The sequence below is a fragment of the Neoarius graeffei genome, chromosome 26 (genome assembly GCF_027579695.1).
Source record: "Neoarius graeffei isolate fNeoGra1 chromosome 26, fNeoGra1.pri, whole genome shotgun sequence".
Classification (NCBI taxonomy): domain Eukaryota; kingdom Metazoa; phylum Chordata; class Actinopteri; order Siluriformes; family Ariidae; genus Neoarius; species Neoarius graeffei.
Genome location: NC_083594.1, coordinates 1,001,366 through 1,015,342, shown reverse-complemented (window position 1 = coordinate 1,015,342; position 13,977 = coordinate 1,001,366). Strand labels below are relative to the sequence as shown.

Here is a 13,977-nt window from a genome sequence, read left to right as displayed (position 1 = left end):
TATATATATATATATATATATATATGCCAGTGTGGATATGGTCTGAGTTTCAAAGCTAGTCTCAGCTAACTTCAACAAAAATCACTGACTGCACCTTTAAATGGGATATACGCCATCTGTTCATGTGTCTCAGCAACAACATTACTGAATTATTACATATATCATTGTGGATATTATTACGTCAGATGGCTGACAACACAGATCCGTATTCTAAGAAGGAAGGACAGAAAGCCAGCCCTAGGATAAAGGAGTTAAAATGGAAAGTACAGAGAGAAAGAAAGACGCCAACGCTATATTTTTAACTACAGAAAACGAATCACTGAAGGCCACTGCCTCTCCTAATGGACTTTAATGGATCTGTTCCACTGTGTGACATTTAGAGCTGATTATATCATTTATTAATCTGGATTAATGATTAATTATTGATCACAGGTTTATTTTACTGCCTCATGTTAACCTTTACATTAGACGTTAAAAAACCCCATTTTATAGATAGATAGATAGATAGATAGATAGATAGATAGATAGATAGATATGCACACTGTATACAGTGGTGCTTGAAAGTTTGTGAACCCTTTAGAATTTTCTATATTTCTGCATAAATATGACCTAAAACATCATCAGATTTTCGCACAAGTCCTAAAAGTAGATAAAGAGAACACAGTTAAACAAATGAGACAAAAATATTATACTTGGTCATTTATTTATTGAGGAAAATGATCCAATATTACATATCTGTGAGTGGCAAAAGTATGTGACCCTTTGCTTTCAGTATCTGGTGTGACCCCCTTGTGCAGCAATAACTGCAACTAAATGTTTCCGGTAACTGTTGATCAGTCCTGCACACCGGCTTGGAGGAATTTTAGCCCGTTCCTCCGTACAGAACAGCTTCAACTCTGGGATGTTGGTGGGTTTCCTCACATGAACTGCTCACTTCAGGTCCTTCCACAACATTTCGATTGGATTAAGGTCAGGACTTTGACTTGGCCATTCCAAAACATTAACTTTATTCTTCTTTAACCATTCTTTGGTAGAACGACTTGTGTGCTTAGGGTCGTTGTCTTGCTGCATGACCCACCTTCTCTTGAGATTCAGTTCATGGACAGATGTCCTGACATTTTCCTTTAGAATTTGCTGGTATAATTCAGAATTCATTGTTCCATCAATGATGGCAAGTCATCCTGGCCCAGATGCAGGAAAACAGGCCCAAACCATGATACTACCACCACCATGTTTCACAGATGGGATAAGGTTCTTATGCTGGAATGCAGTGTTTTCCTTTCTCCAAACATAACGCTTCTCTTCTTTTAAGTTAGTTTCTTAAGACACGTATTTTTAAGTATGTTACCTCGCTTGTTGACAGTTTCGGCGAACGCTTCCGCCTTCTTCAAAACAGTCACCGTCACCAGATGTCGAGTGGTGACGTGCCTTATCAGCTGATGTTACTCTATGGAGGCGTGAACGTCCCGCCCAATTTGACAGGTAGTCCACGCCTCCTGCTGTCAGGTCGCTGCCCCAGGACTGCGCTCCAGGTGTGCGACAGCGCGTACGCTCCCTCATCCCGGTTCATGGTCCTCTGCGCCCGCTTACGTATCTCCACTGCCTCCAAAATCCAACGCTGATATCTATTCTCTTCAAAAGCGTTGGATTTTGGAGGCAGTGGAGATACGTAAGCGGGCGCAGAGGACCATGAACCGGGATGAGGGAGCGTACGCGCTGTCGCACACCTGGAGCGCAGTCCTGGGGCAGCGACCTGACAGCAGGAGGCGTGGACTACCTGTCAAATTGGGCGGGACGTTCACGCCTCCATAGAGTAACATCAGCTGATAAGGCACGTCACCACTCGACATCTGGTGACTGTTTTGAAGAAGGCGGAAGTGTTCGCCGAAACTGTCAACAAGCGAGGTAACATACTTAAAAATACGTGTCTTAAGAAACGAACTTAAAAGAATAGTTATAATTATCAGACATAATGAATTTCCACTACATAACGCTTCTCATTTAAACCAAAGTTCTATTTTGGTCTCATCCATCCACAAAACATTTTTCCAATAGCCCTCTGGCTTGTCCACGTGATCGTTAGCAAACTGCAGATGAGCAGTAATGTTCTTTTTGGAGAGCAGTGGCTTTCTCCTTGCAACCCTGCCATGCACACCATTGTTGTTCAGTGTTCTCCTGATGGTGGACTCAGGAACATTAACATTAGCCAATGTGAGAGAGGCCTTCAGTTGCTTAGAAGTTACCCTGGGGTTCTTTGTGACCTTGCCGACTATTACACGCCTTGCTCTTGGAGTGATCTTTGTTGGTCAACCACTCCTGGGGAGGGTAACAATGGTCTTGAATTTCCTCCATTTGTACACAATCTGTCTGACTGTGGATTGGTGGAGTCCAAACTCTTTAGAGATGGTTTTGTAACCTTTTCCAGCCTGATGAGCGTCAACAACGCTTTTTATGAGGTCCTCAGAAATCTCCTTTGTTCGTGCCATGATACACTTCCACAAACATGTGTTGTGAAGATCAGACTTTGATAGATCCCTGTTCTTTAAATAAAACAGGGTGCCCACTCACACCTGATTGTCATCCCATTGATTGAAAACACCTGACTCTAATTTCACCTTCAAATTAATTGCTAATCCTAGAGGTTCACATACTTTTGCCACTCACAGATGTGTAATATTAGATCATTTTCCTCAATAAATAAATGACCAAGTATAATATTTTTGTCTCATTTGTTTAACTGGGTTCTCTTTATCTACTTTTAGGACTTGTGTGAAAATCTGATGATGTTTTAGGTCATATTTATGCAGAAATATAGAAAATTCTAAAGGGTTCACAAACTTTCAAGCACCACTGTATATATAAATGTATACAGATAGAATGTAAACAAATAAGAAAAGAGATACACAAACTCTAACAATACAGCCTATAAATTATTAATTTATTTTAAGTGATTAAATTAATACCTTTGATCATTATCAGTGTTGTAGTGTTGATAGACTGCAGGCTGGAAATCTAAAATAATTATATTCCAGCATTTACAAATTATAAAATTCAAATAAATTCAATATCAAGTTTATGATTGTGCTGTTATAGAATGAATAAGTCACACAGTTATTATAGTAAAAAAAAGTTAATCAGTATATTTCATTTTAGACTAAACGCTCCAAGCAATGGATTATTTATTACTGTTAAAAATATAATATATAAATACCTAATTATAAAAATAATTTAATAAAATCTGTACATTAATTACAGAACTGCTGTAACTGTAGATTTAATCTGATGTAACCTGTGTAGATTTATAAAGGAATATAAATGTGTGTAACCCTCAGGTGGAGATGTCTGGCGTGTCAGAGCTGAGAGAGTGTGATGAGGCGAGTGTGCCAGTAGAGGGCGATGCTGAGGTGCTTTTGGAAGAAGATGAGGAAGAAGATGAGGATGAGGAGGACAAGACGGAGAGCAATAAAGAGCTTTTAGAGAGACTCCGAGAGCTGGAGGTAAAACTGCACACACTACAGTATATAAACACACACACACGTCAATCACTGATCTACTACTAATAATAAATACTTACAGACCATACCACGGAGACACACACACTGAGTCTCTTTGGGATGTCAGTTATTGGAAAACAATCAACGATGAGGTGATGTGATGTGATGCAGCTTAACTAAATTATTTTACTGTAACACGCCCCTGGGTGTTTTATTCCTCTTACACCTTTTATATGATTTATCATGTATTAAAGATCATACTTTCTCTCTTTCCATAAATGCTACACTAATAATAAAAAAAACCTTAACCATATCAGTGATTTTTATTCCTTTTATTATCAATGAATTGTCTGCCGGACACGCCCCTATGAATGAGCCGTTACTCTAGAAACTATATTAGAACAAGTGCATTAATATAAACCTGCGATTTTACATCATGATCAGGATTTTCGCATTATCACAATTTATTGAAACACATTCATTATTTTCTAAAATTTGGTTTTAAAGTTGGGAAAGGTTCGAATGGAATCCCAGCTCCCGTTTCCTGTGACTGAGACATTTTGTTGTATCAACATTTTGTTACCTGTACTGCACCTGTGGCTGCCCTCTAAGAACACAGCTACATCCGTGTGGAATGCAAATAAATAAATAAACAAACCATTTATCATGTCCCATCAGTAAATCTCCTTCAGCAGAGCTCACCTCTTCTAAAAAGTCTGTACACTTCCTGTGACTGAGCGACGTGTTTCCAGCTCGAATCAGACACGTTCGCCTCATCACTAAACCCAGGATGAAGTCAAGACTCTTGGTACAGAGGAACTTCTGAAAAATAGAAACAAAATGTTTTCTGTAAAGTTTTTAACCTTATACTCTCACAAAAAATCTCTATATTTGCATTTAAAAGAGAACACATCGTGGCTTGTCATACTCTCCCTCGAAAATCAACCACTCTGCCGCACCCACCACCAGCGATCATAATAAGGTTTGTGAATCGTAAACACAAAGCCGAGTTATTGAAGCAGCGCAGCAAGTTGAAAGGGACAGGTGTTTACCTGAATGAGCACCTCACGAAAAAAAAAAACGCTGACATAGCGAGAGAAGCCTGCAGACTCAAGAAAGAGGAAAAGATCAAGGCAACATGGATAAGGAATTGTAAAGTGTTCATGCAACTTAATGGAGTGTCACCGGAGGAAGAGAAGGTGCTTGTCGTAAGAGAGATCAATGAATTGGAGTAGTATGAGGAACTATGAAGGACTGCCTGTCGGCCACTGCAGTAGACCTACTGTGGGGAATAACAAATGGATTATAACATTTTGTTGTAGGCCTACTGACTAAGTCTTTAGCAGCAATTGGTCTTTATGGACCATTATCACTGAACGGTCAACAGGAGCTGGACACGGAGTGAGCCCAGCCCTGCGCTACAGACAGTTGACTGACAGAGGGCTTGCTCAGAGGGATCTGGGTCTGTTCGGTCAGCAATGTGGGTTTTCCAAACAACGCGTCAAGCCGAGACTGACCGATGGCCTGCTCTCCAGGTATAGATCTTCTTTTTCTCTGTGTCCTCCAGTGACTTACTCCCCATAAACATCAGGGTGATCGCCCCTACCGACTCTGATTTATTAGCATTCAGTCCTTTTGAGTTCAATACGGACAATGACGGAATCTATGAAACTTTCTTTAATCCTGATGTGATTTCTATTGACACAAACTCTGCTAAACTGTCATGTAATTATTTCACTGAAAATCAGTTTAATAATTAGTGTGCTTACAAAAGCACACTATTGTTCTTCTTAAGTTTTATTTTTATTATTATTTTTATTATTATTCCATTTCACCCATTTTTTGGATCCACTACTGCTCCTAGGGCTTACGAGATAGAGACACCGTTCCAAGGCTGAAACAGAGGGCCTGATCTGGAATGGTGTGCTTGTTAAAATGGTTGTACTACCCCTTGTCGTTTGTTTGGTATTCCCGTTTTTCGGCAAAATTCCGTGCCATTGAAATGAATGGGTAGAACTTTGGCGTGATGATGTCATAAGGAGCTCCTCCACTCTAGACGTTAGAATGGGAGCAGCAGAAAAAAAAAATTAAAACTGCAATTTTATAGCCAAAATCCATGTTTTAAACCCTGTAAAACCTCTGAATTAAATTGAAAAACATATAAAAGGGTGGAAAGGAGAAATCTTCCTTCAAAATGATGTGAAAGAGACTCTGAGCCAGAGAAGGAGTGAGAGCTGTTGACCAAAGCCATTTAAAACAAGGATTTCAGAACGCAAAGCACTCTGAAATCCTTCTTTTAAAACATGACACTGTGTGACAATGTGTATTGGTGGGGATAGTGATTGGGTGAGAGAGAGATGTAGAGAAAGAGAGACAGAGAGAGAGAGAGGGAGAGAGAGAGAAGCAGAGAATGTGGCTGGCTTCATTTGAGCAAGCACACTCCAGCAGTTTCTGCAGAGGAAATGCAATCTAGTTTGTTTCATGCGGCTGTATGTCGAGATGCTTTTTCTACTTTCCACCTGAATGTACGCAGCTTGTCTAAAAACTATGATTGTTTGAAAACTTATCAACTCTGACACACTCCTTTTCAGTTATAGCTTTTTCAGAAACATGGTTAAACGACGATAGTCTCAGTCTTTATCCTCTTTCGAAATATAATGCTATTCATTCTTGCAGAAACAACAAAACAGGAGGAGGAGTTTCATTGTATATGTCGGATAACTATAATTTCACCAGTAGAAAGGATCTGTGTGCTGATTTTGACATGACACTTGTAGAGTCTGTATTTATCGACATTCCATCCCGTCCATCCCTTGGTAGAGAAGGCATTATAGTCGGATGTATTTATAGGCCACCCGACTCTGATATAAATTTGTTTATTGATGCACTGTATTCTACTTTAGAAATCATAAACAAGGCACATAAATTGTATGTATTACTTGGTAATTTCAACATTAATTTGCTCAAAGATTATCTGACATCAACAAAAGACTTTCTGAATACTCTTCTCATCTCATTATCTGTAGCCGCTTTATCCTGTTCTACAGGGTCGCAGGCGAGCTGGATCCTATCCCAGCTGACTACGGGCGAAAGGCGGGGTTCACCCTGGACAAGTCGCCAGGTCATCACAGGGCTGACACATAGACACAGACAACCATTCACACTCACATTCACACCTACGCTCAATTTAGAGTCACCAGTTAACCTAACCTGCATGTCTTTGGACTGTGGGGGAAACCGGAGCACCCGGAGGAAACCCACGCGGACACGGGGAGAACATGCAAACTCCACACAGAAAGGCCCTTGCTGGCCACGGGGCTCGAACCCAGAACCTTCTTGCTGTGAGGCGACAGCGCTAACCACTACACCACCGTGCCGCCCCTGAATACTCTTTATTCTGTAAATTTTTATCCCTTAATAACAAAGCCATCTCAAATTACGAGATCATCAGCTTCATTAATCAATAACATCCTATTCAATTCTCTAGACTTTGAAATCACTTTGGGTCTACTGATGTGTGATGTCTCGGATCATCTCCCGGTTTTTCAGATTTTACATACAGACTATCCAAACTTTAAATGCATCAATTCTGATTATGGACAAATGAAACATCGCAAATTCACTAAAAATAATTTAGAATCTTTTAAAACAGCCATCAGTTACGTCTCCTGGGATGAGGTTCTTGAGTTACAAGATGTTGATGAAGCCTATCACTCATTTCTAGTACAGTTTAATAGTTTAATTCTGTTTTAGAATAATCTTTTCCCTTGATTAACTTAAAATACAATATTAATTCTTCTAAGGGGAAACCTTGGATTTCAGATGAACTGAAGAAACGCTCCTGCAAAAAAAAAAAAAAAAGCTTTACAGGAAAGCTCTCACAAACCCCACCCCAACAAACATAAAAACCTATAAGAAATATAAAAACATATTCCGATATAAGAACCCCCCCCCCCCCCCCCCCCCAAAAAAAAAAGTACGATGCAGATAAATTCACACAAGCTTCAAATGATATCAAGTCAACCTGGAACCTAATAAACCACTTATTATATCGCAAAAAATCACCTGTAGTTGCACCTACAGAGATGCGTGGGAAAGAGAGGATTCTTTCAAATCCCAAAGATATAGCTGATGGCTTCAACAATTTTTTTTGTCAATGTTGGTTCTGTTCTTGCATCGAGTATTTTGGATTCCCATGTGGACCCATGTAATATGATTAAAGGGCGTTTTCCTCCTCTCCATACCTTCGACTCTCCAAGTGTACAGGAAGTCCATGATATCATCTTGGAATTAAAAAATTCAGCACCAGGTCATGATGGCATAAAGAGCATTTTAATCAAAGAAACTATTAATTATATAATTCAGCCTTTAACCCATATTCTTTCTTTATTGTTACAATCTGGAGTTGTTCCCCTTGTTCTCAAAATTGCATAAGTTATTCCTATTTTCAAAACAGGTGATAGCAAGGACTTCGGTAACTATCAACCTATATCCATCCTGCCCTGCATTTCTAAAATTTTGGAGAAATTAGTTTATTCAAGAATATCTAAGCATTTAGCTGAAAATAACATTATTTTTTTCGCGGTCCAAATCCTGCGCTCTGACTGGCTGGCGAGCGGGTCCGTATCCTACGATACGGACCCCAGTTATGGACCCCAGTTATGGACCTCTGGCGACTCGCTCGTTCACAACAACAACAAACACAGTAGCATTTTTTGTCAACATTTATCTTTTTTTTTTATAAGATTTACTTATAATATTATCAAAAATCTTATAAATTTTTGCCAGCATTTCTCAGGAGAATAGCATTAATTTTACATCATGGATAGCGATAACGACAGTCTTCACAGTGAAAGTGAGTTTTACTACCCTGAGGAAGAAGAAATAAAACATTTCAGGAGAAAGCTAAAAACCTGTAATTTGCTAACACCGAGCAAAAACCAGGGATGTGATTGGCCAAGGACAAAAAAGCAGGAAAATATATAGACCCATAATGCAACACGGCAGCAGTGTGGTGTGGTATAAACGGACAGTTTCAGAGAACTTTACCCATGAGATGTTATAATGACTCAGCACCCCGTTAATGGCCAAATGGAATTCAAGGTGAGCAGTTTAACTCAGGGTGTCTGCAGGCTTGAACAAGTTCAATTTAAGACTTTTTAAGACCTTTTTAAGACCATAGCAGGTTAAATTTAAGACTTATGCCGCACAAAAAAAATAAAGAAAATTGGGAGAGCCTGAATTACTTTCGAAATAACAAAATTTATTATCATTCACCAATGAACTCATTACATCCCTAGGGTGCGCTCTTGCATAATGAGGAACTAAGTTGCAGTGGAGCCAAAGACGTCCCGCAAATCACTTGAGGATGAGGCATTCGATTCCGTACGGTTTGCGTGTTGTAGCGTTACAGTTTGCACGGAGTTAGCTGATACACCGTCTTGAGATGTGCTTGGACCTGACAACGGTGAACAAAACTGAGTGATGGCATGCGATTGTTGCAGACTTTTATGGGCAGCCTGGTGCTTCTCCGCTTTCGCGTGCGATTCCGGTGCCTTTACACCCAGGGTGCTGAGTTTGAGTGTTCTTTTGCACAATGTGCAGTACGCCTCAAATGGATTGTTTGGTACACGTTTTAACCAGTCTACGAAATCATTGCATTCAAGCCAGCAGTCGTTAAACTTGCATTTGCCCATTTTGCTACAAACCGTGACAATAGGGCTGTGCGATATGGGAACGAATGAATATCCCGATACATTTTCTCCATTTCACGATTGTAGCGCGTATCGAGTGTGGGTGGAGCACAGAGGACGGCAGGACAATGCTTTGAGGCAGATAAGGCTATTTATTTTCACAACTTTTCAGTCGGAGTAATCTCATACACACACACACACACTTCGTCTGGTCCCGGGTTGCGCTCCCTCTGCTCTCTCTCTGCCTCCTTAAATAGGGAGCGGTTACTGGGAAAACACACACAAACACAGGTTAATTACCGTCAGGTGTAGCAATTCTGCCACTCACCTTCCCTGGCTCCACCCTCCTGTCACAGACCGGCGCTTGACCACGCCCCCGCTGCCACATACCCCCACCGCCCGACTCAGGCCGGGCGCCCGTCCGGCCCGCAGCCGACTCCTCCCCCCCTTGACGGGAGAGGAAGTCCGCCACGACCATCTGCGCCCCCGGCCTGTGGACCACCTTGAAGTTGAAGGGTTGGAGTGCCAGATACCAACGGGTGATCCGCGCGTTGGCATCCTTCATGCGGTGGAGCCACTGGAGGGGCGCGTGGTCCGAACAGAGGGTGAAAGAGCGCCCCAGCAGGTAGTAACGGAGGGCGAGGACCGCCCACTTGATCGCCAGGCACTCTTTCTCATTTGTGCTGTAGCGCCCCTCACGCACTGACAGCTTCCGGCTGATGTATAGGACCGGGCGGTCCTCCCCCTCCACCTGCTGGGACAAAACGGCCCCCAGCCCTCTGTCCGACACATCCGTCTGCAACAAAAAAGGGAGAGAGAAGTCAGGGGAGTGTAAAAGTGGCCCCCCACACAGTGCAGCCTTTACCTCAGAGAAAGCCCGCTGGCACTGCTCCGTCCACTGGACTGGATCTGGCGCCCCCTTTTTAGTGAGGTCAGTCAGCGGGCTGGTGACGTCCGAATAATTAGGTATAAACCTACGATAGTAGCCAGCCAGCCCCAGGAACTGTCTCACCCCCTTTTTGGTCTTGGGCCTCGGGCAGGCCACAATCGCTGCTGTCTTATTAATTTGGGGACGCACCTGCCCGTTGCCCAAGTGGAAGCCCAGATACCGTACTTCCACCCGCCCAATCGCACACTTCTTCGGGTTGGCAGTGAGTCCCGCCCGCCTCAGCGACCTAAGGACGGCCCTCAGGTGTTGTAGGTGCCGCTGCCAGTCATTACTATAAATGATGATATTGTCTAGGTAAGCGGCCGCATAGGTGGCGTGGGGCCGGAGGACCCGGTCCATCAGCCGCTGAAACGTAGCGGGCGCCCCAAACAGCCCAAACGGAAGTGTGACGAACTGGTGTAAGCCGAACGGTGTGGAAAAGGCCGTTTTTTCCCAGGATAATGGAGTCAAGGGGATCTGCCAATATCCCTTCGTCAAATCCAGTGTCGAGTAAAAGCGAGCCGTGCCTAGTCGATCGAGCAGCTCATCAATACGAGGCATTGGGTACGCGTCGAATTTAGACACCGCGTTGACTTTTCTATAGTCCACACAGAACCGGACCGAGCCGTCGGCCTTGGGAACCAAGACCACCGGGCTGCTCCAGTCACTGTGGGACTCCTCGACGATGCCCATTTCGAGCATGGCCTGAAGTTCTTCCCGAACCACCTTTTTTTTGTGTTCGGGTAATCTATAAGGACGGCTCCGCACTACCACCCCCGGGGGCATCTCTGTGTGGTGTTCTATGAGGTTAGTGCGACCGGGCAGGGGCGAGAACACATCCGAAAACTCGGCCTGCAACTGGGCGACCTCCGTGAGTTGGGTCGGGGAGAGGTGGTCTCCACAGGGGACCGGAGAGGTACATGATGCCAGTGACCCTTTTTGGACCTCCGGCCCCAGCTCCGCCTTCTCCGGAACTACCGACACCAACGCCACGGGGACCTCCTCGTTCCAGAGTTTCAGCAGATTGAGGTGGTAGATCTGTAGTGCCCCCTCCCTGTCCGTTCGCCTAACCTCATAGTCGACGTCCCCGACTCGCCGTGTGACCTCAAAGGGTCCTTGCCACTTGGCGATTAATTTGGAGCTCGACGTGGGCAACAGTACGAGTACCTTATCTCCTGGAGTGAACTCTCTAAGGCGCGTGCCCTTGTTATACAGGCGGACTTGCTGTTCCTGGGCCTGCCGCAAATTCTCCTGAGTTAGGTGGGTGAGCGTGTGGAGTTTTGCGCGCAGATCCATAACGTACTGAATTTCGTTTTTGCTCTGTGAAGGTCCCTCCTCCCAATTTTCCTGCAGTACATCTAAGATGCTGCGCGGCTTATGCCCATATAATAATTCAAACGGGGAGAACCCCGTGGAGGCTTGGGGGACCTCTCGCACTGCAAACAACAAGGGTTCGAGCCACTTATCCCAGTTACGTGCGTCCTCACTTACGAATTTTTTGATAATATTCTTGAGGGTGCGATTGAACCGTTCGACTAAACCGTCCGTCTGTGGGTGATAAACGCTGGTGCGGATCGGCTTAATACCCAGTAGCCCATACAGTTCGCTCAGTGTTCGTGACATAAACGAGGTGCCTTGGTCAGTCAGAATCTCTTTCGGGATTCCAACCCGGGAGATGACGTGGAAGAGGGCCTCCGCAATACTGCGTGCTGAGATATTGCGAAGAGGCACCGCTTCCGGGTATCGCGTTGCATAGTCCACCAGAACCAATATAAAGCGGTACCCTCGTGTTGACCGATCTAATGGCCCGACGAGATCCATCCCAATTCTTTCGAACAGGGTCTCGATTAATGGTAGGGGGCGCAAGGGCACTTTTGGAATGGCCACTGGATTTACTAACTGGCATTCGCAGCACGCCGTACACCACTTACGGACGTCGCCGCGAATCCCCGGCCAATAGAATCGGGCCATTATCCGGGAGAGTGTCTTATCCTGCCCGAGGTGTCCAGCCATGAGATTAAAGTGAGCCGCCTGGAATACCAATTCCCAGCGGCTCTTTGGAATTAACAACTGGGTGACTCGCTCTTTCGTCTGAGTGTCCTGCGTCACTCGGTATAACCTATCCTTCAAAATGGAAAAATAGGGGAAGGACAGGGTGGCGTTCGGCTGGAGCGTCTGACCATCGATTACTCTCACTTGGTCAAACGCGTGTCGCAGAGTCTCGTCTCGCAATTGTTCCAGTGGGAAATCCGCGAGGGATTCCCCAATAGAAAGAGGAGGGGCTGGTGGCTCCTCACTCTGTCGCGGAGATGACGTAGACGGCTCTGCAACCGCAGCTCCAGCCAAAGCGACACCGGGACCTTCCCCTGTCAACCGGCAGGACCCACTCTTTACTAGGCGTGCCATTAAACCCCGAAATCCCGGCCAATCAGTCCCCAAGATTAAAGAGTGGGTAAGGCGAGGATTAACCGCCGCCTTCACTATCGATTTTTCCCCTCTGAAATGTATGTGGACCGACACCAACGGGTAGCTGTGAATATCCCCGTGCACACACAACACCTTCACCCCTTGTGCTCCCCCCAATGCCTCGTCTTGCACCAGGCTTTGGCGGATCGAGGTCTGATTGCAACCCGAATCCACCAACGCCTGATATGTAGCCCCTTGTACACTTACCGGTATGCGATACACTCCAGCCCGATCGAGGGCAGCCTCTGGCGCGTCGGGGATCCGCACCACTGCCCCCACTTCCATCGCTGCACACTGTTGCTGCAGGTGGCCCGGTTCCCCGCAGCGCCAGCAAACCGGCCTGGGCCTTCCCTCTGCAGCTGTGTTCTGGGGCTCACTCACCTGAGGGGGGGGAGAGACAGACACAGAAGGGAGAAACGGGAGGGCACCACGGGTGCGGCAGGCCAGCTGGGGTGGAGCCGGCCCCCGCCTCCGTGGTGGGGGAATGGGGCGAGGACGGGACACGGGAGGAGGGGGGGGGGGAAAGAGAGAGAGAAGAGGAGAGAGATGATGATGTCGTCCGCTGTCCTGCCGCCGGAACAGCCGCCAGATGATCCTCCGCCAGTCCCACGGCCTGATCCAGCGACGCCGGGCGGTGGCACTGGACCCACTCCGTGGTTCCGGCTGGTAAGCGGGTGATGAACTGTTCCAGCGCCACCTGGTCGATGATTCCCTCGGCGTCGCGATCTTCTGCCCTCAGCCACCGCCAGCAGGCGTCCCGGAGCTGCTGGCCGAACGCAAATGGGCTGCCGACTTCCTCCATCCGCAGCGCGCGGAAGCGCTGGCGCTGCTGCTCCGGCGTGCGCCCCACGCGCTGGAGGACAGCCCGGCGAAGGTTGGCGTAGGCCAGCCTGCGGTCGGCGGGTAGCTGTAGTGCGGCCAGCTGCGCCTCTCCCGTCAGGAGGGGGAGGAGGCGCGCCGCGCGCTGCTCCATCGGCCACCCCGAGGCTTCGGCGACCTGCTCGAACAATGTGATGAAAGCCTCGGGGTCGTCCTGCGGGCCCATCTTGGTCAAGGTGAGGGGAGACGGGCCCGCGGCCGGGGCGCTGGTGGACCCCACTGACGCGAGGAGACGCCGGAAAGCCTCTCGATCTTCCTGCTGGACCAGCACCAGGGCTTCGAAGCGGCGCTCCTGCTCCTTTCGGAGCGTGACAAGTGCCTGGTGCTGGCTCTGCTGAGCCGTGGCGAGGGTGTGGACCAAGTCCGCGAACGGGGAGGATTCCATGGGGCTGCTGTGTTGGTGCTCCACCTTAATCCCGGGTTTCGGCACCACTGTAGCGCGTATCGAGTGTGGGTGGAGCACAGAGGACGGCAGGACAATGCTTTGAGGCAGATAAGGCTATTTATTTTCACAACT

The 13,977-nt window shown here is 46.2% G+C and overlaps 1 protein-coding gene across 1 annotated transcript in view; it reads left to right on the top strand.

Moving 5' to 3' along the window:
* Positions 1 to 3,338: 3,338 nt before the first annotated feature.
* LOC132873918 (nck-associated protein 5-like) overlaps positions 3,339 to 13,977 on the top strand; it is an 88,201-nt gene continuing 77,562 nt past the window's right edge. Inside the window, exon 1 of the mRNA XM_060909743.1 lies at positions 3,339 to 3,497. Within this exon, the coding sequence (XP_060765726.1) occupies positions 3,339 to 3,497 (159 nt within the window). The remainder of the gene's footprint in view (positions 3,498 to 13,977) is intronic.